This window comes from Agelaius tricolor, unplaced genomic scaffold (genome assembly GCF_023055355.1).
Source record: "Agelaius tricolor isolate 1412-34295 unplaced genomic scaffold, bAgeTri1.0.p SCAF_110, whole genome shotgun sequence".
NCBI classification, from domain to species: domain Eukaryota; kingdom Metazoa; phylum Chordata; class Aves; order Passeriformes; family Icteridae; genus Agelaius; species Agelaius tricolor.
The window spans coordinates 200,779-228,176 of NW_027269370.1; the positions used below are offsets into that span (position 1 = coordinate 200,779).

At 52.8% G+C, this 27,398-nt stretch overlaps 1 protein-coding gene and 1 long non-coding RNA gene across 4 annotated transcripts in view; one reads left to right on the forward strand and one right to left on the reverse strand.

The window, feature by feature from the left end:
* Positions 1-5,225: 5,225 nt before the first annotated feature.
* On the reverse strand, positions 5,226-5,928 carry LOC139586278 (uncharacterized). Of its 3 annotated transcripts, none has more exons than XR_011677673.1 (3): positions 5,684-5,928; positions 5,374-5,616; positions 5,226-5,318 (listed from the first exon to the last, which is right to left on the reverse strand). It is a non-coding gene; the product is annotated as an uncharacterized lncRNA (long non-coding RNA). The 3 variants fall into 3 exon arrangements; XR_011677675.1 differs by having other exon boundaries at positions 5,660-5,928; XR_011677674.1 differs by having other exon boundaries at positions 5,285-5,318; positions 5,408-5,616.
* Positions 5,923-27,398, forward strand: part of EHMT2 (euchromatic histone lysine methyltransferase 2) — a 61,580-nt gene continuing 40,104 nt past the window's right edge. The window contains 13 exon segments of the mRNA XM_071419563.1: positions 5,923-6,775; positions 6,962-7,007; positions 8,550-8,729; positions 9,518-9,879; positions 11,217-11,295; positions 11,943-12,031; positions 13,894-14,013; positions 14,691-14,843; positions 16,433-16,541; positions 18,086-18,190; positions 19,450-19,574; positions 20,760-20,903; positions 23,929-24,188. Coding sequence (XP_071275664.1) covers positions 6,752-6,775; positions 6,962-7,007; positions 8,550-8,729; positions 9,518-9,879; positions 11,217-11,295; positions 11,943-12,031; positions 13,894-14,013; positions 14,691-14,843; positions 16,433-16,541; positions 18,086-18,190; positions 19,450-19,574; positions 20,760-20,903; positions 23,929-24,188 — 1,796 coding nt within the window. The 5' untranslated portion in view covers positions 5,923-6,751.

Here is a 27,398-nt window from a genome sequence, read left to right on the forward strand (position 1 = left end):
GTAAAGCGCGACTGTCGTAGAACTGCCGTAAAGCGCGAATGTCGTAAAAGGTGCCGTAAAGCGCGAATGTCGCAAAAGGCGCCGTAAAGTGCGACTGTCGTAAAAGGGGCCGTAAAGCGCGACTGTCGTAAAAGGGGCCGTAAAGCAAAACTGTCGTAAAAGGTGCCGTAAAGCGCGACTGTCGTAAAAGGTGCCGTAAAGCGCGACTGTCGTAAAAGGGGCCGTAAAGCGCGACTGTCGTAAAAGGGGCCGTAAAGCGCGACTGTCGTAAAACTGCCGTAAAGCGCGAATGTCGCAAAAGGCGCCGTAAAGTGCGACTGTCGTAAAAGGTGCCGTAAAGTGCGGATGTCGTAAAAGGTGACGTAAAGTGCGACTGTCGTAAAACTGTCGTAAAGCAAAACTGTCGTAAAAGGTGCCGTAAAGCGCGACTGTCGTAAAAAGGTGCCGTAAAGCAAAACTGTCGTAACCGGTGCCGTAAAGCGCGACGGTCGCAAAATGTCGCAAAAGGTGCCGTAAAGCGCGACTGTCTCAAAGTGCCGTAAGTCGCAATTTTACGACAGTCGCGCTTTACGGCAGTCGCGCTTTACGGCAATTTTACGGCATTTTCCGGCATTTTACAGCATTTTCCGGTACTTTTTTGTTTTTCTTTTAATTTTAGCGAATTTTTTCAATTTTGCAATTTTTTTTACATTTAATTTTGCAGCATTTTCCAGTTGGCACTTTCTTTTATGGAACTTTTACAGCATTTTACAGAATTTTTTTTGTTTTTCTTTTAATTTTAGCTAATTTTTTTCAATTTTGCAATTTTTTTAAAATTTATTTTTGCAGCATTTTACGGTTGGGACTTTCTTTTATGGAACTTTTACGGCATTTTACAGCATTTTCCGGTATTTTTTTTGTTTTTCTTTTAATTTTAGCTAATTTTATTTTTCAATTTTGCAATTTTTTTACATTTAATTTTGCAGCATTTTACGGTTCTTTTTTTGTTTTTCTTTTAATTTTAGCTAATTTTATTTTTCAATTTTGAAATTTTTTTTAGTTTTAATTTTGCAGCACTTTACGGTTGGCACTTTCTTTTATGGAACTATTACGGCATTTTACAGCATTTTACGGTTGTTTTTTTGGTTTTCTTTTAATTTTAGCTAATTTTATTTTTCAACTTTGAAATTTTTTTTAGTTTAATTTTGCAGCATTTTACGGTTTTTATTTTGTTTTTCTTTTAATTTTAGCTACTTTTTTCAATTTTGAATTTTTTTTTAAATTTAATTTTGCAGCATTTTACGGTTGTTTTTTTGGTTTTCTTTTAATTTTAGCTAGGTTTATTTTTCAATTTTGAAATTTTTTTTAAATTAAATTTGAAGCATTTTTCGGTTTGTTTTTGGTTTTCTTTTAATTTTAGCTAATTTTATTTTTCAATTTTGAATTTTTTTTAAATTAAATTTGCAGCATTGTACGGGTTTTTTTAATTTTTCTTTTAATTTTAGCTATTTTTATTTTTCAATTTTGAAATTTTTTTTAGTTCAATTTTGCAGCATTTTACGGGTTTTATTTTGTTTTTCTTTTAATTTTAGCTAATTTTTTCAATTTTGCAATTTTTTTTACATTTAATTTTGCAGCATTTACAGTTCTTTTTTTGTTTTTCTTTTAATTTTAGCTAATTTTATTTTTCAATCTTGCAATTTTTTTAAATTTTATTTTAATTTTTTTAAATTTTTTTTATTTTTTTTAATTTGGTGCTGCCCAGCCCGGGTCCAGCCGGTGATAGTGATGATGTTTGAAGGTCCCCAGGATGAGAGCAGGGCTGAGAATCTTGACTCCACCTTTCACATTGGTTATTTTACCACCTCTATTCCATCCAAATAAAATGGGATTTTAGAACTTTACTAAAGATCAAGGAGACACCAGAAAGCTGCAAGGACTTTGAGGACACAATTTGAATTAAGGACTTTAATTGCATTTCCCGCCGGGCTGTGGCTGCCGCGGGGCCGGTCCCAGCCCCCTGGGCGCTGCTCGAGCCCCGTTTGCCGCACGGGGGCGGGGCCTGCAGCACCCGCCCCGCCCCTGCCGTGACTCCGCCCCTTTCTGCCGCGAGTCACCAATGGGAGACGCCCCCGCCCCCCCGGCCCCGCCCCTCAATCCCGCCCCCCCCGTTACCCGCGAGTGCGGCCGCTCCCGCCGCCCCCCCCCACGTCCCCTCGCCCCCTTTGCCGACCCAGCGGGGCCGGTGCTGGCCCCGGTCCCGGCGCTGCTGCTTCGTCTTTGCCGTTCCCCGCGGCTCCCGGCTCTGGCGCGGCCGCGCTGCGCCCCCTGTGCGCGCTGCCGCCCCCCCAACCCCGGCGTTCCGAGCTGCCCACGGGCGCCGAGCCGGGCAAACGCCCACGGTTAAACCCGTCCGTGCCGGCGTTTCGCCGCCATCCCCCGGTCCCGGCACAGCACCGGGGCCCGCCCAGCCACCCCGTGCCGGCGCCGCGGCGTCCGCACCGGTGGCCGCGGCCTCTGCCGCGCCTGCCGCGCCGCCCCTGCCCGCCGGGCCGGCCGCCACCCGAGCTCCCAGGGGCTGCACGCCGCGCTCCAGCCGCCCGACCGGCCCGCCATAGCCCCTCCCGCCGCTCCTCCCGCCTCCCGCCACCCCTCCGGGATCATCTCCCGCTGACGCGGCCGCCCCGGCCCCGCCGCCGCCGCTTTCTCGCTTCTGCCGCCGCCGCCGCTCCATGGCGGCCGAGCCGCGCCTTCCCCCCCCCCCCCCCCCCCGCAGCCCTTCCGCTTCAGAGCTGCTGCACGGCGCGGCTCCGCCGCCTCCCGCAACCGCGGCCGTCCCGGCGTTCCCGTCCACGCCCGCAGCCACGGCCCCGGCTCCGGTTCCCGCAGCTCCGCCGCCTCCCGCGCCCCTCCGCCGCCATCATGGCTGCGCCCGCGCTGACTGAGTGACGCAACCACGCATGCGCAGTTGCTACAACCGCCGCACCAGCGATATCACTCCGCGCCTCATTCAACCACAGCGCCGCTTCCGGGATCAGCCGCGCGCATGCGCAGTTTTATTTGCACGGCCCCGCCGCCACCCCGCGCGGCTTTGGCCGCAGCGTTGGTGCAGCCCGGTCCCGGTTCCGAGCCGCTGTCCGGCCACAGCCGCCATCCCGGTGCCCGGGCACGCCGCTTCCGCCGCCACCGGGTCCGTACACGGCGCCACAGCGGCGAAAACCGCGGCGCCACAGCGGCGAAAATCGCGGCGCCGCGCGTGTATCCTTCCGCTGTCTCCGCCGCTGCCGGGGCTTGAGGGGCCGGGCACGGCCGCATCACCGGGAGATCCCTCCGCAGCGCGGGATGCCGCGCAACCGACCCCTGGTATCCCTCCGCGATTTCGCCTTCCGCGCTCCCAGCACTGAGGGTGGGACTACTTTGTGTCACGATCCGTGCGCGCAGCCGCGCGCGCCGAGAAAAACGGCGATCGCTTCTTTTTAAAACTATTTCAAAGCTTAATAGTAATGAAATGCGCTAAAAGCGCCAATCGCTTGGTTTTTAAAATTTTTAAATGCTTAATGGTAATTAAATGGTTATAAAAATAGTAACGCAATTAGGGTGATAATAATATGGGCAATTTGAATTAGGGAAATATGAGACAAAAAATATAAAGGGTTATGGAGGTCTGGGTACCTTTTTCACAGAGAATTAACCCTTAAAAACAGCAGCTGGTTGCATATTTATACACTTCATAAATGGCGCATAAATTCTATTAAAACACAGGATTCTGGCTGGGCAGCGCCTTGGAGGGAGGAAGAAATTCGGTTTTTCTGATAATAGAGGAATAAATTCTTTTTCTCTGTGAAAAAGAAAGAAATAAAATTTTTTTCAGGTGTCCTGGGGCTGCTGTCTCGCTGCAAACCTTTTCTTTTAAAAAAGATATTTTATATAGCATTGTTTCTATTTTAATAGTTTTTATAACTTAAATCCACTTTTAACACTTAAAAGAATTAATACAGTATTAATTTTAACACAACACCAATAATATTCATTTTAATATTTGCAAAAAATTAATCATAAAATAAATGCATTTTTCATAATATCCTACATAGCATCGTTTCTATTTTAACAATTTTTTTAACCTAAAACAGTATTTAACACTTAGGGGAATTATTTAACTTTAATAATTAATTAAAGTTGTGTTTAACTTTCTAACACAACCCGTATAATATTCATTTTAATATTTGCAAAAAGCCAATCATAAAATCCCTGCATTTTTCACAATATCCTACATAGCATCATTTCTATTTTAACAATTTTTATAACTTAAAACCGTGTTTAACACTTAAAAGAATTAATACAGCATTAATTTTTAACGCAACACATATAATATTAATTTTAATATTTGCAAAAAATCAATCATAAAATAAATGCATTTTTTGCAATATTCTACGTAGCATCGTTTCTATTTTAGCAATTTTTTTAACCTAAAACCATATTTAACACTTAGGGGAATTATTTAACTTTAATAATTAATTAAAGTTGTGTTTAACTTTCTAACACAACACCAATAATATTCATTTTAATATTTGCAAAAAGCCAATCATAAAATCCCTGCATTTTTCACAATATCCTACATAGCATCATTTCTATTTTAACAATTTTTATAACTTAAAACCGTGTTTAACACTGAAAAGAATTAATACAGCATTAATTTTTAACGCAACACATATAATATTAATTTTAATATTTGCAAAAAATCAATCATAAAACAAATGCATTTTTTACAATATTCTACATAGCATCGTTTCTATTTTAACGATTTTTATAACTTAAAACCATATTTAACACTTAAAAGAATTAATACAGCATTAATTTTTAACACAACACATAAAACATTCATTTAAATATTTGCAAAAAATCAATATAAAATGCATTTTTCTCCACCCAAAACGAGACAGAAAAACCCTGAAAATTCGCCAGCGTTGGTCCCAAAATTGGGAAAACTCACAAAAATCTTTCGATGGTTTTCAACTGAGAGATTGGGGTGAAGTCAGAGGCCAGATTTGGAAAGAAAGAAAATCCAAATCCTGCAGCTGTGCCTGTGCCATTCAGGCAGCTGGTCCTGGAACAAAATCCACAAAATTCACCCCAAAATTCACCCCAAAATCCACCCCAAAATCCGCAAAATTCACCCCAAAAGCTGCAGGGACTGATGGGTAAATGACCCCCAAAATTCACCTCAAAAATCCCCAGAATTCTGTAAAATTCACCCCAAAATCCACAAAATCCACCCCAAAATCTGCAGGGACTGATGGGTAAGTGACCCCAAAAATCACCCCAAAATCCACAAAATTCACCTCAAAAATCCCCAGAATTCACCCCAAAATCCGCAAAATTCACCCCAAAATCCACCCCAAAATCCCCCAAAATTCACCCCAAAATCCACCCCAAAAACCGCAAAATTCACCCCAAAATCTGCAGGGACTGACGGGTAAGTGACCCCAAAATTCACCTCAAAAATCCCCAGAATTCACCCCAAAAACCACAAAATTCACCCCAAAATTCACCCCAAAATCTGCAGGGACTGACGGGTAAGTGACCCCAAAATTCACCTCAAAAATCCCCAGAATTCACCCCAAAATCCACAAAATTCACCTCAAAAATCCCCAGAATTCACCCCAAACTCCACAAAATTCACCCCAAAATTCACCCCAAAATTCACCCCAAAATCTGCAGGGACTGACGGGTAAGTGACCCCAAAAATCACCTCAAAAATCCCCAGAATTCACCACAAAATCCCCCAAAATTCACCCCAAAATCCACAAAATTCACCCCAAAATTCACCCCAAAAACCGCAACATTCACCCCAAAATCCACAAAGTTCACCCTAAAATCTGCAGGGACTGACGGGTAAGTGACCCCAAAATTCACCTCGAAAATCCCCAGAATTCACCCCAAAATCCACAAAATTCATCACAAAAACAGTGCAGGAAAAATGGGAATTTTTACTCTAAAAATCCGCTTAAAATTCACCCCAAAATTAACCGAAATTCACCCCAAAATTGCTCCAAATGAACACGAAATTAACTCCAAATAATTCAAATTATTTTTTTAAAAAACCCCGAAGTCTGAACCCCCTAAAATCCCCAAAGTGACCACTGGACCCTGCTGGGCATTGGGGGACTGACCCCAAAATGCTGGGAAATGACCCCAAAATGCCGGGAAATGACCCCAAAACGCTGGGAAATTTGGGGATTTATTTATTTTCGGGGGGCCAATTGATTTTTGGGTGATTTACTCAATTTATTTTGTGGATTAATTAATTTTTTGGGGATTCGCTCATAACACGGATTTATTATTTTTTTCATAATTGACATTTTTATTTTGCGGGATTTATTTATTTTGGGGATTTATTTATTTTGGGACAGTTCTTAATTTAATTTTTGGAATTTATTAATTTTTGAAGATTTATTTTTGAAGACTTATTCATTTTTGGGGGACTTAATTTAATTATGGGGATTTTAAAATTTTTTCATATTTACTGTGGGGATTTATTTATTTTTATCGATTTATTAATTTGGAGAAATTTATTAATTTATTCCCAAAATTAGAAATGGGCGTGGCTTAAACGAGTGTGACTTAACACAAGGGGCGTGGCTTCTTCAGTGGGCGGAGCCAAGCCGGCAGGACAAAGTGCTGCGCTGTGGGCGTGGGTTTACCCATATAAGGCGTAACCACGCCCCCTTCGCGCTGCGTGCTGACGTCACCGCGCGCGGCGCGCTCGGCGGCGATGGAGGCGGCGGGAGGCGCCGAGGTCTGAGGGGAGGCGGCGCCGGGGCCGTTTTTTGGGGCATTTTGAGGCGATTTTGGTTTTTTTTTGTGAGGTTTTGAGGGGTTTTGGGCAGCCGGGGGGTGTCTGTGAGCGGCGGGAAGGGCGGGATCCGCTGGGGGGAGGGGCGCTCCCCTCACGGAGCGCTCTGCCCCTCCCCCTCCCCCTCAGGACCCTCCCGTCGGGACCCTCGTGGTGGAGGCGGCGGGAGAGGCCGGTGAGTGACCCCCTCCCCTCTATTTTGATCTCCCCGAGATCCCCCTCAGGATCGCACTGAACCCCCTTGGATCCCCCTCAGGATCCTCCTCATGATTCCCCTCAGGATCCCCTCAGGATCCGCCTGAGACCGCTCAGAATCCCCCTCAGAATCCCCCCAAGATCTCCCTCAGAATCCCCGCAGATTCCCCTCAGGATCCCCTCATGATCCCCCTCAGGATCTCTCTGAGACCGCTCAGAATCCCCCTCAGGATCCCCCCAAGATCTCCCTCAGAATCCACGCAGATTCCCCTCATGATCCCCCTCAGGATCTCTCTCAGAACCCTTAGGATCCCACTCAGAATCCCCCCGAGACCCCCTCAGAATCCCCCTCAGGATCTCTCTGAGACCCCCCAGAATCCCCCTCATGATCCCCCTCAGAATCCCTGCAGGTCCCCCTCAGGATCCCCTCATGATCCCCCTCAGAATCCCCCTCAGGATCTTTCTGAGACCGCTCAGAATCCCCCTCATGATCCCCCTCATGATTCCCCTCATGATCCCCTCAGGATCCCTTCATGATCTCCTCAGGATGCCCTCAGGATCCCCCTCAGGATCTCTCTGAGATCCCTCAGAATCCCCGCAGGTTCCCCTCATGATCCCCCTCAGGATCTGCCTGAGACCGCTCAGGATCCCCCTCAGAATCCCCCCAAGATCTCCCTCAGAATCCGTGCAGGTTCCCCTCATGATCCCCTCAGAATCCCTGCAGGTTTCCCTCAGGATCTCCCTCAGGATCTCTCTGAGACCCCTCAGGATCCCCCTCAGAATCCCCCTGAGACCCCCTCAGAATCCCCTCATGATCTCCTCAGGATCCCCTCAGGATCTCCCTCAGGTTCCCCTCATGATCTCCCTCAGGATCCCCCTCAGAATCCCCCCAAAATCCCCCTCATGATCTCCTCAGAATCCCCCTCATGATCCCCTCATGATCCCCTCATGATCCCCTCATGATCCCCTCAGGACCCCTCTGAACCCCCCAAAATCCCCCAGGACCCCCTTTGATCCCCCCAAGATCCCCCTCAGGATCCCCTCATGATCCCCGCAGGTTCCCCTCATGATCCCCTCAGGATCCCCTCATGATTCCCTCAGAATCCCCCTGAGACCCCCTCAGAATCCCCCTCAGAATCCCCCTCATGATCTCCTCAGAATCCCCCCAAAATCCCCCTCATGATCTCCTCAGAATCCCCTCATGATCCCCTCAGGACCCCTCTGAACCCCCCAAAATCCCCCCGGACCCCCTTTGATCCCCCCAAAATCCCCCTCAGGATCCCCTCAGAATCCCCCTCAGGATCCCCCTCATGTTTCCCCTCATGATCCCCTCAAGACCCCTCTGAACCCCCCAAAAATCCCCCCGGACCCCCTTTGATTCCCCCAAGATCCCCCTCAGGATCCTCCTGACCTCCCCAAATCCCCTCAAACTCCCCCATACCCCCCCAGCTCCCCCCCAAACCCCCTCAAACCCCCCCAAAATTCCCTCCTGACCCCCCCCCCCCATTTTCTCCCCCTCCAGGGCTCCCCCCGGGCAGCCCCTCCCCCTGCGAGCCCCCTCCCCCCCCCGGCGGGACCCCCACCCCCACAGCCGGGGGAGCCCCCCCAGATGAGGAGGGGCTGGGGGGGGGCAGCCCCAGCCATGGGGAGGGGGCTCAGGGGACCCCCCCCGGCGGCGGCAGCGGCACCAAGGGGCTGCCAGGTGAGGGGGGGGGGCGTTGATTTTGGGGGGTCTGGGGTGGTTTTGGGGGGGCCTGGGGATGTTTGGGGGGATTTTAGGTGGATTTGGGGGGGTCTGGGGGAGTTTTGGGGGGGGTCTGGGGATGTTTTGGGGGGGTTTGGGGTGGTTTTGGGGGGGTCTTGGGGTGTTTTGGGGGGTCTGGGGGTGGTTTTGGGGGGGATTTGAGGGGGTTTTGGGGGGGTCTGGGGGAGTTTTGGGGGGGGTCTGGGGGTGTTTTGGGGGGGTCTTGAGGGGTTTTGGGGGGTCTGGGGGTATTATGGGAGGGTTTGAGGGGGGGTTTGGGGGGATTTTTGGGGGTCTGGGGGTGTTTTGGGAGGGTTTGAGGGGGTTTTGGGGGATTTTTGGGGGGTCTGGGGGTGGTTTTAGGGGGTTTTGGGGGGGTCTGGGGGTGGTTTTGGGGGGTCTGGGGGTGGTTTTGGGGGGCTCTGGGGAGTTTTGGGGGGGATTTTAGGGGATTTTGGGTGGGTCAGGGGGTTCTGGGAGGGTCTGGGGGAGTTTTTTTGGGGGGGATGTTCTGGAATAATTTTGGGGGTTTGGGACCAATTTCCCATTTCATCTCCACTTTCCCATTTTATCTCCAATTTCCCATTTCATCTTTCCCCTTTCACCTCCAATTTCCCATTTTATCTTTCCCATTTCATCCCCAAATTTCCCCATTTTATCCCCATTTCTGAACCCCAACCATTTCCCTACCCCATTTTCAAGCAGTTCTCCCCCCACATTTTTATTTTCCCCCCTTTTTTTTCCAGCCCACGCCACCAAGACCCTCCCAGGCTCCCCAGGCCGAGCTGGGGGGGGCTCCAACCCAATTTTGGGGGGGGTCCCCTCCTCCTCTGGGGGTGGGGGAGGGGCGGCATCCCCCCCTCCCCCCCTGCCCCCCCCCAGCCGTGCCAAAATGTCCCTGACGGGGGCCGGGGGTGCTGCCAAAACCCCCCCGGGCCAAAGCTTGGCCTTGAGGCTCCTCAGCCTCCCCGCACCTGGGGGGGCCCCTGGGGCTCGGCCCCCACCCCCCGAGCCCCCCCAAACCCCCCCGGAGCCCCCCCAAAACCCCCCCGAGCCCCCCAAAATCCACCGAGCTCGCAAGACCATGGCCAAGCCCAGCAACGGGCAGGTAAGGGCTGGGATTGGGGAGGGGGGTCTGAGGGAAAGGATTTTGGGGGGACCCCCAGGGTTTTGGGGGGATTTTGGGGGAATTTTGGGTGATTTTGGGGTGATTTTGGGGGGGGAGCCCCAGGGATTTTGGGGGGAGCCCCAGGGATTTTGGGGGGAGACCCCCAGGGATTTTGGGTCATTTTGGGGTGATTTGGGGGTGATTTTGGGGGAATTTTGGGTGACTTTGGGGTGATTTTGGGGTGATTTTAGGGGGGAAGCCCCAGGGATTTTGGGGGGAGCCCCAGGGATTTTGGGGGGAGACCCCCAGGGATTTTGGGTCATTTTGGGGTGATTTGGGGGTGATTTTGGGGGAATTTTGGGTGACTTTGGGGTGATTTTGGGGTGATTTTAGGGGGGAAGCCCCAGGGATTTTGGGGGGAGCCCCAGGGATTTTGGGGGGAGACCCCCAGGGATTTTGGGTCATTTTGGGGTGATTTGGGGGTGATTTTGGGGGAATTTTGGGTGACTTTGGGGTGATTTTGGGGTGATTTTAGGGGGGAAGCCCCAGGGATTTTGGGGAGAGCCCCAGGGATATTGGGGGGAGACCCTCAGGTGATTTTGGGTCATTTTGGGGTGATTTTTGGGGTGATTTTGGGGGAATTTTGGGTGATTTTGGGGTGATTTTGGGGTGATTTTTGGGGGGGAGCCCCAGGGATTTTGGGGGGACCCCCAGGATTTTGGGGAGGACCCCCAGGTGATTTTGGGTGATTTTGGGCCAATTTTGGGTGATTTTGGGGTGATTTTTGGGGGGGACCCCCATGGATTTTGGGGAGAGCCCCAGGGATATTGGGGGGGACCCCCAGGTGATTTTGGGTCATTTTGGGGTGATTTTTGGGGTGATTTTGGGGGAATTTTGGGTGATTTTGGGGTGATTTTGGGGTGATTTTAGGGGGGGAGCCCCAGGGATTTTGGGGGGAGACCCCCCGGGATTTTGGGGAGCCCCCCTGAGGGTTTTGGGGTGGATTTTGGGGACCACCCTGAGGGTTTTGGGGTGGATTTTGGGGTGGATTTTGGGGACCCCCCTGAGGTTTTGGGGTGGATTTTGGGGACCCCCCAGGATTTTGGGGTGGATTTTGGGGTGATTTTGGGCCAATTTTGGGTGATTTGGGGTGATTTTGGGTGATTTTGGGCCAATTTTGGGTGATTTTGGGGTGATTTTGGGGTGATTTTGGGTGATTTTGGGCCATTTTGGGCCAATTTTGGGTGATTTTGGGGTGATTTTGGGGTGATTTTGGGTGATTTTGGGTGATTTTGGGCCAATTTTGGGTGATTTTGGGGTGGATTTTGGCCCCTCAGGTGCTGGAGAAGCCCCGGATGTCGGAGATGCTGCACTTCAGGGTGTCCGAGGAGCTCTGCGGGATGGGGCAGCACCACGGTGGGAATGGGGGCGTTTGGGGGAATTTGGGGGATTTTGGGGGGGTTTGGGGGGATTTGGGGGGATTTGGGGAGGATTTTGGGGATTTGGGGAGGTTTGGGGGCATTTGGGGAGGATTTTGGGGGGATTTGGGGAGGATTTGTGGAGGTTTGAAGGGCATTTTGGAGGATTTTGGGAGGTTTGAAGGGGATTTTGGGGGGGATTTTGAGGGGATTTGGGGAGGTTTGAAGGGGGTTTGAGGCAATTTTGGGGAGGTTTGGGGGGATTTGAGGGAATTTTGGGAGGATTTGGGGAGGATTTGGGGAGGTTTGAAGGGGGTTTGGGGGGGTTTAGGGGGGATTTGGGAGGATTTTGGGAGGTTTTGGGGGGATTTGGAGGATTTTGGGAGGTTTGAAGGGAATTTTGGGGACGTTTAGGGGGGATTTGGGGAGGTTTGAAGGGGGTTTGGGGGGGATTTGGGGGAATTCTGGGAGGATTTGGGGGAATTTTGGGGGGATTTGGGGAGGTTTGGGGAGGTTTGAAGGGAGAATTTGGGTGGATTTGGGGAATTTGGGGGGGTTCTGGGCAGGTTTGGGGGTTCAGTTTTGGCTTTGGGGGTTCAGTTTTGGGGCTGGGGTCTCCCTGACCCCCCCTTTTTCCCTCCCCAGACCACCCCAAACGCCCCAAGTTGGATTTTGGCTCCGAGGGGCTCCACAAGCGCCTGCAGCAGCGCCCCAGCCCCAGGGCCAGCACTGAGGTACCCCAAAAAAACCCCCAGGAACCCCCAAAAATCCCCCCCAAAAAAACCCCCAGGAACCCTCAAAAATCCCCCCCAAAACCACCCCAAAGAAACCCAGGAACCCCCAAAAATCCCCCCAAAAAAACCCCAGGGACCCCCAAAAATCCCCCCAAATAAACCCCCAGGAACCCCCAAAAAAACCCCCCAGGAACCCCCAAAAAACCCCCAGGAACTCCTCAAAAATTCCCCCAAATAAACCCCCAGGAACCCCCAAAAATCCCCCCAAAAACCCCCAGGGACCCCCAAATTTCCCCTGTGCCCCCCAGATCACAGTGACAGAGGAAATGGCCGCCCCCAAACTCCCCCAAATCCCCCCAATTTTGTCCCAAACCCCCCCAGACCCTCCCAGGACCCCCCAAATCCCCCCAGGACCCCCTCAAACGCTCCCAGTTTCTCTCCAAACCCCCTCAAAACCCTCCCAGGACGCCCCAAATCCCCCCATTGTTGCCCCAAACCCCCCCAGGACCCCCCAAAAGCCCCCCAGGACCCCCCAAATCTCCCCCAAACCCTCCCAGGACCCCCAAACCCTCCCAGGAGCTCCCAAAAGCCCCCCAGGACCCCCCAAACCCCCCTAGATCACAGTGACAGAGGAAATGGCTGCCCCCAAACCCCCCAGTTTCGCTCCAAACCCCCCCAAATCCCCCCAGTTTCACCCCAAACCCCCCCCAAAAGCCCCCCAGGACCCCTCAAACCCTCCCAGGACCCCCCAATCCCCCCTGTGTCCCCCCAGATCACGGTGACAGAGGAAATGGCCACCCCCAAACCCACCCCAAATCCCCCCAGTTTTGCCCCAAACCCCCCCAAATCCCCCCAGTTTCGCTCCAAACTCCCCCAAATTCCCACAGTTTTACCCCAAACCCCCCCCAGACCCTCCCAGGACCCCCCAAAAGCCCCCCAAATGCCCCCCAGGACCTCCCCAAACCCTCCCAGGACCCTCCCAAATCCCCCCAGGACCCCCCAGTTCCCCCCAGGACCCCCCAATTTCCCCTGTGTCCCCCCAGATCACGGTGACAGAGGAAATGGCCGCCCCCAAACTCCCCCCAGGACCCTCCCAAACCCCCCCCGGACCCCCCAAAAGCCCCCCAGGACCCCCCAAATCCCCCCAGGACCCCCCAAACCCCTCCTGTGCCTCCCAGATCACGGTGACAGAGGAAATGGCCACCCCCAAACCCACCCCAAATCCCCCCAGGATGCCCCAAATCCCCCCAGTTTCGCTCCAAACCCCCCCAAATCCCCCCAGTTTTGCCCCAAACCCCCCCCAGACCCTCCCAGGACCCCCCAAAAGCCCCCCAAATGCCCCCCAGGACCTCCCCAAACCCTCCCAGGACCCCCCCAAACCCTCCCAGGACCCCCCAGTTCCCCCCAGGACCCCCCAATTTCCCCTTTGTGCCCCCCAGATCACGGTGACAGAGGAAATGGCCGCCCCCAAACCCTCCCAGTTTCACTCCAAACCCCCCCAGGACCCCATAAACCCCCCCTGTGTCTCCCCAGAACCCCCCCAGGACCCCCCAAAAGCCCCCCATGAACCCCCAGGACCCCCCAAACCCCCCCTGTGCCCCCCAGATCACGGTGACAGAGGAAATGGCCGCCCCCAAACCCCCCCAGGACCCCCCAAACCCCCCCAAATCCCCCCAGGACCCCCCAAACCCCCCCTGTGCCCCCCAGATCACGGTGACAGAGGAAATGGCCGCCCCCAAATCCCTCCAGGACCCCCCCAGATCCCCCCAGGACTTCCCCAAATTCCCCCAAGACTCCCCCAAACCCTCCCAGGACCCCCCAATTCCCCCCAGGACCCCCCAAACCCCCCCTGTGTCCCCCAGATCACGGTGACAGAGGAAATGGCCGCTCCCCCCCGGGACTGGGACTCGGAGGGGGGCGGGGGCTTCTCCCTCTTCTACGACGGATTCAGCGTGGACGGGCACGGGGACTCGGACAGCAAAGTACTGGGATATACTGGGATGGACTGGGATATACTGGGAGGGACTGGGAGGGACTGGGATATACTGGGAGGGACTGGGAATGGACTGGGAGGGACTGGGAGGGACTGGGATATACTGGGAGGGACTGGGAATGGACTGGGATATACTGGGAGGGACTGGGAATGGACTGGGAGGGACTGGGAGGGACTGGGATATACTGGGAATGGACTGGGAGGGACTGGGATGGACTGGGAGGGACTGGGAATGGATTGGGAGGGACTGGGAGGGACTGGGATGGACTGGGATATACTGGGAATGGACTGGGAGGGACTGGGAGGGACTGGGATGGACTGGGAGGGACTGGGAATGGATTGGGAGGGACTGGGAGGGACTGGGATGGACTGGGATATACTGGGAATGGATTGGGAGGGACTGGGAGGGACTGGGAGGGACTGGGATATACTGGGATATACTGGGAGGGACTGGGAGGGTCTGGGATATACTGGGAGGGACTGGGAGGGACGGGGATATACTGGGATATACTGGGAGGGACTGGGATGAACTGGGACAGACTGGGATGGACTGGGATGAACTGGGATGAACTGGGGGGCACTGGGATGAACTGGGATGAACTGGGGGTCACTGGGATGAACTGGGGAGCACTGGGGGGGTCCCATCCCAGCCCTTCCCCCGCTCAGTCCGAGGGGGAGGGGCCGGGCGAGGCCCTGAGCGAGGAGGAGGAGGAGGAGGAGGAGGAAGAGGACGAGGAGGAAGAGGACGAGGAAGAGGAGGAGGAGGAAGAGGAGGAGGAGGAGGAGGAGGACGAAGAGTCCGGGAACGCCTCGGATCGGGTGAGGGGGTGGGGAGGGGATTTGGGGCAAATTTGGGGAGGTTTGGGGCAGATTTGGGGGAATTTGGGGAGGTTTAGGGAGAATTTGGGGCAGATTTGGGGGGGATTTGAGGCAAATTTGGGACAGATTTGGGGGAGGTTTGGGGCAGATTTGGGGGCAAATTTGGGGGGGGGTTGGGGAAGATATGGGGGGGATTTGTGGCAGATTTGGGGGAATTTGGGGCAGATTTGGGGCAAATTTGGGGAGGTTTGGGGCAGATTTGGGACAGATTTGGGGAGGTTTGGGGGGATTTGGGGGCAGATTTGGGAGGGATTTGGGGGTTCAGGGGAGCTTTGGGGGGGATTTGGGGCAGATTTGGGGGCAAATTTGGGGAGGTTTGGGGCAGATTTGGGGAGGTTTGGGGCAGATTTGGGGGTTTTGGGGGGAAATTTTGGGAGGTTTGGGGGGGATTTGGGGCAGATTTGGGGGAGGTTTGGGGCAAATTTGGGGGTTTTGGGGGCAAATTTGGGGGGGATTTGAGGCAAATTTGGGGGGAATTTGGGGGAGGTTTGGGGCAGATTTGGGGGGGATTTTGGGGCAAATCTGGAGAGGTTTGGGGCAAATTTGGGGAGGTTTGGGGCAGATTTGGGGGGGGATTTGGAGCAGATTTGGGGGGGGATTTGAGGCAAATTTGGGGGGGAATTTGGGGAGGTTTGGGCCAAATTTGGGGGGGGATTTTGGGGCAAATTGGGGGAGGTTTGGGGCAAATTTGGGGAGGTTTGGGGCAGTTTTAGGGGATTTTGGGCCTCCTGGGTGTATCCAGGTGTGTTTTGGGTGTATTTTGGGGCAGTTTTTGGGTTCTTTGGGGCAGTTTCAGGATTCCTGGGTGTATCTGGGTGTATTTTGGGTACATTTTGGGTCAGTTTTGGGTCAGTTTTGGGGCTCCCTGACCCGTTGGGGACCCCCAGAGCGCCTGCAGTGCCCGGCGGCGATGGAAGGAGAGGCCTGGGCTGGGTTTTGGGGCAGTTTTGGGTCAGTTTTGGGGTATTTTGGGTGTATTTTAGGGGTTTTTAACCCTTTGGTGCCCCCAGAGCGCCTGCAGTGCCCGGCGGTGCTGGAAGGAGAGCCCATGGCTGGGTTTTGGGGCAGTTTTGGGGCAGATTTCGGGGATTTAGGGGCAGTTTGGGGGGATTTGGGGGTTCCTGGGTGTATTTTGGGGTATTTTGGGGCTATTTTGGGTCAGTTTTGGGGTATTTTGGGTGTATTTTGGGGGTCCCTGACCCCGTTGGGGACCCCCAGAGCGCCTGCAGTGCCCGGCAGTGCTGGAAGGAGAGGCCCGGGCTGGGTTTTGGGGCAGTTTTGGGGCAGTTTTGGGGGATTTAGGGGTAGTTTTGAGGGATTTTGGGGCTCCTGAGTAGATCTAGGTGTGTTTTGGGTCAGTTTTGGGTCAGTTTTGGGGGTTTTTAACCCCTTTGGTACCCCCAGAGCGCCTGCAGTGCCCGGCGGCGCGCGCGGCGGCGCTGGAAGGAGAGGCCTGGGCTGGGTTTTGGGGCAGTTTTGGGCTATTTTGGGTCAGTTTTGGGGGTTTTTAACCCTTTGGTGCCCCCCAGAGCGCCTGCAGTGCCCGGCGGCGCGCGCGGCGGCGATGGAAGGAGAGCCCTTGGCTGAAACCCTCGCGCAAGAGGAAGAGGAAGGACCCGAGGGGGGGCAAGGACAGGGGTGAGAGCCCCGAAATGGGGAAATGGGGCCTGAAATGGGGAGGGGGAGCCCGAAATGGGGAGGGGGGCCCGAAATGGGGAGGGGGAGCCCGAAATGGGGAGGGGGGTCCTGAATTGGGATCCCAAATTGGGGAGGGGGGTCCTGAATTTGGGAGGGGGATCCAAATTGGGGAGGGGAGATTTGAATTGGGGAGGGGGGCCTGAAATGGGGAAATGGGTCCTGAAATGGGGAGGGGGTCCCAAAATGGGGAGGGGGGCCTGAAATGGGATCCCAAACTGGGGAGGGGGTCCCGACATGGGGACGGGGGTCCTGAAGTGGGGAGGGAGACCCCAAAAGGGAAGCGGGATCTCAAATTGAAGAGGGGGCATTTGAATCCCAAATTGGGGAGGGGGGATTTTAATTGGGATCTTAAATTGGGGAGGGGGATCCTGAATTTGGGGAGGGGGTCCTGAAATGGGGAGGGGGGATTTGAATTAGGGAGGGGGGTCCTAAATTGGGGAGGGGGTCCCGAAATGGGGAGGGGGATCTCAAATTGAGGAGGGGGGATTTGAATCCCAAATTGGGGATGGGGGTCCTGAATTGGGGAGGGGGATCCCGAAATGGGGAGGGGGATCCAAACTGGGGAGGGAGGATTTGAATCCCAAACTGGGGAGGGGGGATTTGAATTCGGATCTTAAATTGGGGAGGGGGGATTTGAATTGGGATCTCAAATTGGGGAAAGGGATCCTGAATTTGGGAGGGTGTCCTGAAATGGCGAAATGGGTCGCGAATTGGGGAGGGGGACCCCAAAAGGGAAGGGGGATCTTAAATTGGGGAGGGGGATTTGAATTGGGATCCCAAATTGGGGAGGGGGATCCCAAAATGCGGAAGGGTTAGGAAAAAGGGGATTGAGAATGGGGAAGGATTTGAGGAGGGGGGCTTGGAATTTGGGGGGGGGTTTTGGGGCATTTTGGGGGTGGAGAATTTGGGGATTGGGGCAGGGATTTGGGGCGGAGTTTTGGGGGGTTTGGGACGGGAATTTTGGGGGGGTTTTGGGGCATTTTTGGGATGGAGAATTTGGGGATTGAGAGAGGGATTTGGGGCAGGGTTTTTGGGGATTGTGGGATTTGGGGCGGGGTTTTTGAGGAGGGGTTTTTGGGGATTGTGGGGTTTGGGGCGGGGTTTTTGGGGCGGGGTTTTTGGGGATTGTGGGAATTGGGGCGGGGTTTTTGGGGATTGTGGGATTTGGGGCGGGGTTTTTGGGCATTGTGAGGTTTGGGGCAGGGGTTTTGGGGCGGGGTTTTTGGGGATTGTGGGATTTGGGGCGGGGTTTTTGGGCGGGGTTTTTGGGGATTGTGGGGTTTGGGGCGGGGTTTTTGGGGCGGGGTTTTTGGGGATTGTGGGAATTGGGGCGGGGTTTTTGGGGATTGTGGGATTTGGGGCGGGGTTTTTAGGGCGGGGTTTTTGGGGATTGTGGGGTTTGGGGCGGGGTTTTTGGGGCGGGGTTTTTGGGTGCAGATCCCCCCGTTTTGGGGTCCCTAACCCCGCCCCCCTGTGCCCCCCAGGCCCGGCCGTGGGTGCCCCCGTGGGCCCCCCCAGTGAATACACGGAGCTGCCCCTGGGCTGCCTGCAGCTGCCGGGGGGCGGAGCCCTCAGCCCCCAGCCCGCAGGTGAGGACACGCCCCCTTCCGGGGACACGCCCACTTGGCTGGACATGCCCATTTCCATTGGGACACACCCCCTTCCATGGGACACGCCCCCTTCATGGGACACACCCCTGGGAACATGCCCTGTGTGTCTGGACATGCCCCCTTCTGGGACACGCCCCCTTCCATTGGGACACGCCCACTTCCATTGGGACATGACCCCTTCCCAGGGACACGCCCCTGGGAACATGCCCTGTGCGTCTGGACATGCCCCCTTCCGAGACACGCCCCCTTTCATTGGGACACGCCCACTTCGTTGGGATACACCCCCTTCCATCGGACATGACCCCTTCATGGGACACGCCCCCCTTGCCAGGGACACGCCCACTTCCATTGGGACATGACCCCTTCCATGGGACACGCCCATATTCTGGGACACGCCTCCTTCCAGGACATGACCCCTTTCCCAGGGACACGCCCACTTCCATTGGGACACGCCCACTTCCCAGGGATACGCCAGTGGGAACATGCCCTGTGCATGTGGACATGCCCCCTTCCTGGGACACGCCCCCTTGTGGGACACACCCACCAGGACACGCCCCCTTCCATTGGGACACGCCCACCAGGACATGCCCAACACACCCTTGGCCCCGCCCTGACCACACTTTGACCGTGACCACGCCCTGACCTTGACCACACCCTGGCCCTGACCACACCCTTGGCCCTGCCCTGAGCACACTTTGACCATGACCACGCCCTGACCACACCCAGACCTTGACCACACCCTGGCCCTGACCACACCCTTGGCCATGTCCTGACCCTGCCCTGACTCCTGGCCACACCCAAACCACACCCTGACCACACCCTGACCCTGACTACACCCAAACCATGCCCTGACCACACCCAGGCCACACCCAGACCTTGACCACACCCAAACCACACCCTTGGCCTTGACCCCGCCCTGACCACACCCTGACCCTGACCACACCCAAACCATGCCCTGACCACACCCAGGCCACACCCAGACCTTGACCACACCCAAACCATGCCCTGACCCTTGACCACACCCAAACCACATCCTTGCCCTTGACCCCACCCTGACCACACCCAGACCTTGACCACACCCTGGCCCTGACCACACCCTTGGCCATGTCCTGACCACACCTTGCCCATGCTCTTGACCACACCCTGACCCTGACCACACCCAACCCACACCCTGACCCTTGACCCCGCCCTGGCCCCGCCCCTTTCCCGGCCCCGCCCCTCACCCGCGGCTGCGCCAGGCCCGGCGGAGGCCGAGCGCTTTGAGGAGCTGCCGCTGTGCTCGTGCCGCATGGAGGCGCCCAAGGTGGAGCGGGGCAGCGGCGACAGAGGGCTCTGCATGGCCACCGAGAGCGTGGATGGACAGGTGAGAATACCTGGGGACATGGGGACACCTGAAATACACCTGGGGACACTGGGGACACACCTGGGGGCATTGGGGACACTGGGGACATGGGGACATTGAGATACAGACCCGGGACAGAGGGCTCTGCATGGCCACCGAGAGCGTGGACGGACAGGTGAGAACACCTGGGACACACCTGGGGACACTGGGGACATTGGGGACACTGGGGACAGGGGGACATTGAGATACAGACCTGGGACAGAGGGCTCTGCATGGCCACCGAGAGCGTGGACGGACAGGTGAGAACACCTGGGACACACCTGGGGACAGCTAAAATACACCTGGGGACATTGGGGACACTGGGGACATTGGGGACAGAGAGCTCTGCATGGCCACCGAGAGCGTGGACGGACAGGTGAGGGGACATGGGACACACCTGGGGACATTGGGGACACACCTGGGGACATTGGGGGCATTGGGGACATGGGGACATTGAGATACAGACCCGGGACAGAGGGCTCTGCATGGCCACCGAGAGCGTGGATGGACAGGTGAGAACACCTGGGGACACCTGGGGACACCTAAAATACACCTGGGGACATTGGGGACACACCTGGGACACACCTGGGACACACCTGGGGACATTGGGGACACACCTGGGACACACCTGGGGACATTGGGGACACACCTGGGGACACCTGGGGACATTGGGGACACACCTGGGACACACTTGGGGACATTGGGGACACACCTGTGACACACCTGGGGCACACCTGGGGACATTGGGGACATTGGGGACACACCTGGGACACACCTGGGGACATTGGGGACACACCTGGGCACACCTGGGACACACCTGGGGACATTGGGGACACACCTGGGACACACCTGGGACACACCTGGGGACATTGGGGACACACCTGGGGCACACCTGGGGACACACCTGGGACACACCTGGGCACACCTGGAACCCCCCCCCCCAGACTCCAACCAGAAATTTCAGCCCAATCCCAAAATCCAGGGCAATTCCCCCCCTCAAAAAAACCCCAAATCCCCCCAAAAAAACCCCAAATCCCCCCAAATTCCCCCCACCTCCAGCACCTCCGACCTCCCCCCCGCAAGCTCCAACCATGCCCACCTGGGCCATCCCCAAAAAACCCCAAAAAAGCCAAAACTGTCCCCAAATTTGTGTCCCCGTGTGTGCAGCTGAGCGGGTGCGGGAGCAGCATCCTGAAGCGCGAGACCATGAGGCCCTCGAGCCGCGTGCCCCTGATGGTGCTGTGCGAGAGCCACCGCGCCAGGATGGTCAAGCACCAGTGCTGCCCCGGCTGCGGGCACTTCTGCACCGCCGTGAGTGGGGGTTTTGGGGGGAAAAAGGGAGAAATTGGGAAAAAAGGCAAAAAACCCCGTGAAAATCGGGTAAAAAATGGGTAAATCCCATAGAAAATACCAAAAATCCCATAAATCGCACAGCCAGGATGGTCAAGCACCAATGCTGCCCCGGCTGCGGGCACTTCTGCACCGCTGTGAGTGGGGGTTTTGGGGGAAAAAGGGGAGAAAATGGGAAAAAAGGGAAAAAACCCCGTGAAAATCGGACAAAAAATGGGTAAATGGCGAAAAAAACACAGAGAAACCCAGAAAAACTCAAAATCGCACAGCCAGGATGGTGAAGCAGCAGTGCTGCCCCAGCTGTGTCACTTTGGCACCGTCCTGACTGGGGATTTTGGGGGAAAAAAGGCTAAAAATGGGAAAAAAGGCAAAAAACCCCACGAAAATTGGATCAGAAATGGGTAAATGGGGAAAAGTGGGAAAAAACGGGAAAAAACCCCAAAATCGCACAGCCAGGATGGTCAAGCAGCAGTGGTGCCCTGGCTGTGTCATCTCTGCACCGCCGTGAGTGGGGATTTTGGGGGGAAAAATGGGAAAAATTGGGAAAAAAGGCAAAAAACCCCGTGAAAATCGGGTGAAAAATGGGTAAATCCCATAGAAAACACTTAAAGTCCTATGGGAACCCCATAAATTCCAAAGCAGGATGGTCAAGCACCAGTGCTGCCCCGGCTGCGGGCACTTCTGCACCGCTGTGAGTGGGGATTTTGGGGGAAAAAGGGGAGAAATTGGGAAAAAAGGGAAAAAACCCCGTGAAAATCGGACAAAAAATGGGTAAATGGCGAAAAAACGGGGAAAAACGGGAAAACCCGGACGTGCGCATCGGGCACCGTTCCCACCGCTCCTGTGTCCCCAAACCCCCTCAAACTGTCCCCAAAATCCCCTTTAATTGTCCCCAAAATCCCTTTAAGGACCTGTAACCAATCTTTAGGATTTTGGGGACATTTTAGGGACATTTTGGCGCCATTTTGTGTCCCTTTAGGGGACATTCCTGCAGTGCCACCCTGGTGCCAATGTGTCCCCAAACCCTCTTTGATTGTCCCCAAAATCCCTTTGATTGTCCCCAAAGCCCCTCAAACTGTCCCCAGATCCCCTTTAATGTCCCCTAACCCAACTTTGGGTCCTTGGCCTCACTCCGGACAATTTGGGGACCCTTTGCTGCCATTTTTGTGCCATTTGCTGCCATTTTGGTGCCATTTTGGTGCCATTTCTGTGTCCCCTTTCTCAGGGCACATTCCTGCAGTGCCACCCTGACGTGCGCATCGGGCACCGTTCCCACCGCTCCTGTGTCCCCAAACCCCCTCAAACTGTCCCCAAATCCCCTTTAATGTCCCCAAATCCCCTTTAGGTTCCCATAACCCATTTTAGGACCCCTTGGGGACACTTTGGGGACACTTTGGGGGCACTTTAGGGACATTTGGTGCCATTTTTGTGCCATTTTGGTGCCATTTCTGTGTCCCTTTCTCAGGGCACATTCCTGCAGTGCCACCCTGACGTGCGCATCGGGCACCGTTCCCACCGCTCCCGTGTCCCCAGATCCCCTCAAACTGTCCCCAAATCCCCTTTGATTGTCCCCAAACCCCCTTTAATGTCCCATAACCCAACTTCGGGACCTTGGCCTCACTCCGGACAATTTGGGGACATTTTGGGGACATTTTGGTGCCATTTTGTGCCATTTTGGTGCCATTTTGTGTCCCTTTAGGGGACATTCCTGCAGTGCCACCCTGGTGCCAATGTGTCCCCAAACCCTCTTTGATTGTCCCCAAAATCCCTTTGATTGTCCCCAAAGCCCCTCAAACTGTCCCCAAATCCCCTTTAATGTCCCATAACCCAACTTTGGGACCTTGGCCTCACTCCGGACAATTTGGGGACCCTTTGGTGCCATTTGCTGCCATTTTTGTGCCATTTTGGTGCCATTTCTGTGTCCCTTTCTCAGGGCACATTCCTGCAGTGCCACCCTGACGTGCGCATCGGGCACCGTTTCCACCGCTCCTGTGTCCCCAAACCCCCTCAAACTGTCCCCAAAATCCCTTTAAGGACCTGTAGCCAATCTTTAGGATTTTGGGGACATTTTGGTGCCATTTCTGTGTCCCCTTTCTCAGGGCACATTCCTGCAGTGCCACCCGGACGTGCGCATCGGGCACCGTTCCCACCGCTCCTGTGTCCCCAAACCCCATTTTAGGACCCCTTTGGTGCCATTTTGGTGCCATTTTTGTGTCCCTTTAGGGGACATTCCTGCAGTGCCACCCTGGTGCCAATGTGTCCCCAAATCCCCTTTAATTGTCCCCAAACCCCCTCGAACTGTCCCCAAAATCCCTTTAGGTTCCCATACCCCATTTTAGGATCCCTTGAGGACCCTTTGGGGACAATTTGGGGACCCTTTGGTGCCATTTTGGTGCCATTTCTGTGTCCCTTTCTCAGGGCACATTCCTGGAGTGCCACCCTGACGTGCGCATCGGGCACCGTTCCCACCGCTCCTGTGTCCCCATAACCCCTTTAATGTCCCATACCCCATTTTTGTGCCATTTTGGTGCCATTTTGGTGCCATTTTGTGTCCCTTTAGGGCACATTCCTGGAGTGCCACCCGGACGTGCGCATCGGGCACCGTTCCCACCGCTCCTGTGTCCCCATAACCCCTTTAATGTCCCAAACCCCATTTTGGTGCCATTTTGGTGCCATTTTTGTGCCATTTTGTGACATTTTGTGTCCCTTTCTCAGGGCACATTCCTGCAGTGCCACCTGGACGTGCGCATCGGGCACCGTTCCCACCGCTCCTGTGTCCCCAAACCCCATTTTGGTGCCATTTTGGTGCCATTTCTGTGTCCCTTTCTCAGGGCACATTCCTGGAGTGCCACCCTGACGTGCGCATCGGGCACCGTTCCCACCGCTCCTGTGTCCCCATAACCCCTTTAATGTCCCATACCCCATTTTTGTGCCATTTTGGTGCCATTTTGGTGCCATTTTGTGACATTTTGTGTCCCTCTCTCAGGGCACATTCCTGGAGTGCCACCCTGACGTGCGCATCGGGCACCGTTTCCACCGCTCGTGCGTCTCCCGCCTCGGGGGTCTCATTTTCTGTCCCCACTGCGGCGAGGACGCGTCCGAGGCCCAGGAGGTGACGCTGCCCCGCCCCGAGGGGGCCCCGGGCTCGGCCGAGCCGCCCCCGCCCCCGCTGCTGGCCACGCCCCCCGCGCTGGCCACGCCCCTGCCCGGCCGCGCCCGCGGCAGGAACGAGGCGGCCACGCCCAGGTAGGGGAGGGGGGGAGTTTGGGGATTTCTGAGGGGAAAAAAATTTGAGTTTTGAGGGGGGAAAATGTGGATTTTTTTGGGGGGAAAAAGTTGAATTTTGAGGGGGGAAAAATGTGGATTTTGGGGCAAAAATATTTGTATTTTTGGGGGCAAAAAATTGGGGTTTTGGGGGGAAAAATAATTGGGTTTTTGGGGGGAAAAAATTGGGTTTTTGGGGAAAAAAGTGGATTTTGAGGGGGAAAAAATGGGGTTTTTAGGGAAAAAAGTGGATTTTGAGGGGGAAAAAATGGGGTTTTTGGGGGAAAAATGTGGATTTTGAGGGGGAAAAAATGGGGTTTTTGGGGGAAAAATGTGGATTTTGAGGGGGAAAAAATGGGGTTTTTGGGGGAAAAATGTGGATTTTGAGGGGGAAGAAAGTGAATTTTGAGGGGAAAAAAGTGAATTTTGAGGGGGGAAAATGTGGATTTTGGGGGGAAAAAATGGGGTTTGGGGGGAAAAAAAAATTGGGTTTTTGGGGGGAAAAATGGGGTTTTGGGGGAAAAAAATTGGGGTTTTTGGGGAAAATAAGTGGATTTTGAGGGGGAAAAAAGTGAATTTTGAGGGGAAAAAAATTGGGTTTTGGGGCAAAAAAATTGGGTTTTTGGGGAAAAAAAGTGGATTTTGAGGGGGAAAAATGTGGATTTTGGGGCAAAAAAGTTTGCATTTTTAGGGGCAAAAAAATTGGGTTTTTTGGGGAAAAAAAAGTGAATTTTTTGGGGAAAGAAATTGAATTTTGAGGGGAAAAAAATTGGGTTTTTGGGGTAAAAAAGTGGATTTTGAGGGGGAGAAAAAAGTGGATTTTGAGGGGAAAAAAGTGGATTTTGAGGGGAAGAAAGTGAATTTTGAGGGGAAAAAAGTGAATTTTGAGGGGGGAAAATGTGGATTTTGGGGGGAAAAAATGGGGTTTGGGGGGAAAAAAAAATTGGGTTTTTGGGGGGAAAAATGGGGTTTTGGGGGAAAAAAATTGGGGTTTTTGGGGAAAATAAGTGGATTTTGAGGGGGAAAAAAGTGAATTTTGAGGGGAAAAAAATTGGGTTTTGGGGCAAAAAAATTGGGTTTTTGGGGAAAAAAAGTGGATTTTGAGGGGGAAAAATGTGGATTTTGGGGCAAAAAAGTTTGCATTTTTAGGGGCAAAAAAATTGGGTTTTTTGGGGAAAAAAAAGTGAATTTTTTGGGGAAAGAAATTGAATTTTGAGGGGAAAAAAATTGGGTTTTTGGGGTAAAAAAGTGGATTTTGAGGGGGAGAAAAAAGTGGATTTTGAGGGGAAAAAAAGTGGATTTTGAAGGGGAAAAGGTGAATTTTGAGGGGGGAAAATGTGGATTTTGGGGGGAAAAAATGGGGTTTTTGGGGAAAAATATTTGTATTTTTGGGGGAAAAAAATTGGGGTTTTGGGAAAAAAAAAATTGGGTTTTTTGGGGGAAAATGTATTTTTTGGGGGGGAAATAATGAATTTTGAGGGGGAAAAAAAGGATTTTTTTTGGGGAAAATGGGGTTTTTTGGGGAAAAAAAATTGGGTTTTTGGGGGCAAAAAAGTGGATTTTTTGGGGGGGAGATATTGGATTTTGGTGAAAAAAATTTGTATTTTTGGGGGAAAAAAATTGGGGTTTTGGGAAAAAAAAATTGGGTTTTTTGGGGGAAAATGTATTTTTGGGGGGGAAATATTGAATTTTGAGGGGGAAAAATGTGGATTTTGAGGGGGAAAATGGGGTTTTTGGGGGAAAAAAAGTGAATTTTTTGGGGGAAAGAAATTGAATTTTGAGGGGAAAAAATTGGGTTTTTGGGGAAAAAAAGTGGATTTTTTGGGGGGGAGATATTGAATTTTGAAGGGAAAAAAAGTGAATTTTTAAGGGGAAAAAAGTAAAATTTGAGGGGAAAAAAATGGGGTTTTTGGGGGAAAATGGGGTTTTTGGGGGAAAAAAATTGCATTTTTGGGGGAAAAAAAATGGGGTTTTGGGGGAAAAAATTGGGTTTTTGGGGGAAAAAATTGAATTTTTTGGGGGAAAAAAAGTGAATTTTTTGGGGGAAAAAAAGTGAATTTTTTGGGGGGAAATATTGAATTTTGGGGCAAAAAAATTGGGTTTTTTGGGGGTAAAAATTGGGTTTTGGGGGGAAAAAAGTGGATTTTGGGGGGGAAAATATTGAATTTTGAGGGAAAAAAGTGAATTTTGAGGGGAAAAATTGAATATTGAGAGGAAAAAAAATGAATTTTGAGGGGTAAAATAGTGGATTTTGAGGGGGAAAAAAAGTGGATTTTGATGGGAAAAGTGGATTTTTGGGGGGGGGAAAAGTGAATTTTGAGGGGGAAAAAATTGGGTTTTCAGGGGGAAAAAATTGAATTTTGAGGGGAAAAAAATTGGGTTTTTGGGGAAAAAAAGTGGATTTTGAGGGGGAAAAAGTGAATTTTGAGGGGGGAAAAAAGTGGATTTTGAGGGGGAAAAAAATTGGGTTTTTGGGGGAAAAAGTGAATTTTTGGGGGGGATTTTGGCTGATTTTGGGTCATTTTGAGTGGGGTTTTTTTGGGTTATTTGGGCTGATTTTGGGTCATTTTGAGTGGGGTTTTTTTTGGGTTATTTTGGCTGATTTTGGGTCATTTTGAGTGGGATTTTTGTGATTTTTGGGTCATTTTGAGTGGGATTTTTGGGGGGATTTTTGCTGATTTTGGGTCCTTTTGAGCAGGGTTTTTTGGCTGATTTTGGCTGATTTTGAGTGGGATTTTTGGGCTGATTTTGGCTCATTTTGAACGGGGTTTTTTTTGCTGATTTTTGCTGATTTTTTGGGGATTTTGGCTGATTTTGGCTCATTTTGAACGGGGTTTTTTTTGCTGATTTTTGCTGATTTTTTTGGGATTTTGGCTGATTTTGGCTCATTTTGAACGGGATTTTTTTGGGGATTTTGGCTGATTTTTGCTGATTTTTGCTCCTTTCCCCCCTGGCAGTGCCCGGATGCGGGGCCAGGGCGAGGGCCGGGATATTCTGGGTTATTTTGGCTCATTTTGAACGGGATTTTTTTGATTTTTGGGTTATTTTGGTGGGATTTTTTGGGGGATTTTTCCTGATTTTGGCTCATTTTTGTTCTTTTCCCCTGGCAGTGCCCGGATGCGGGGCCAGGGCGAGGGCCGGGATATTTTGGGTTATTTTGGCTGATTTTGAGTGGGATTTTTGTGATTTTTG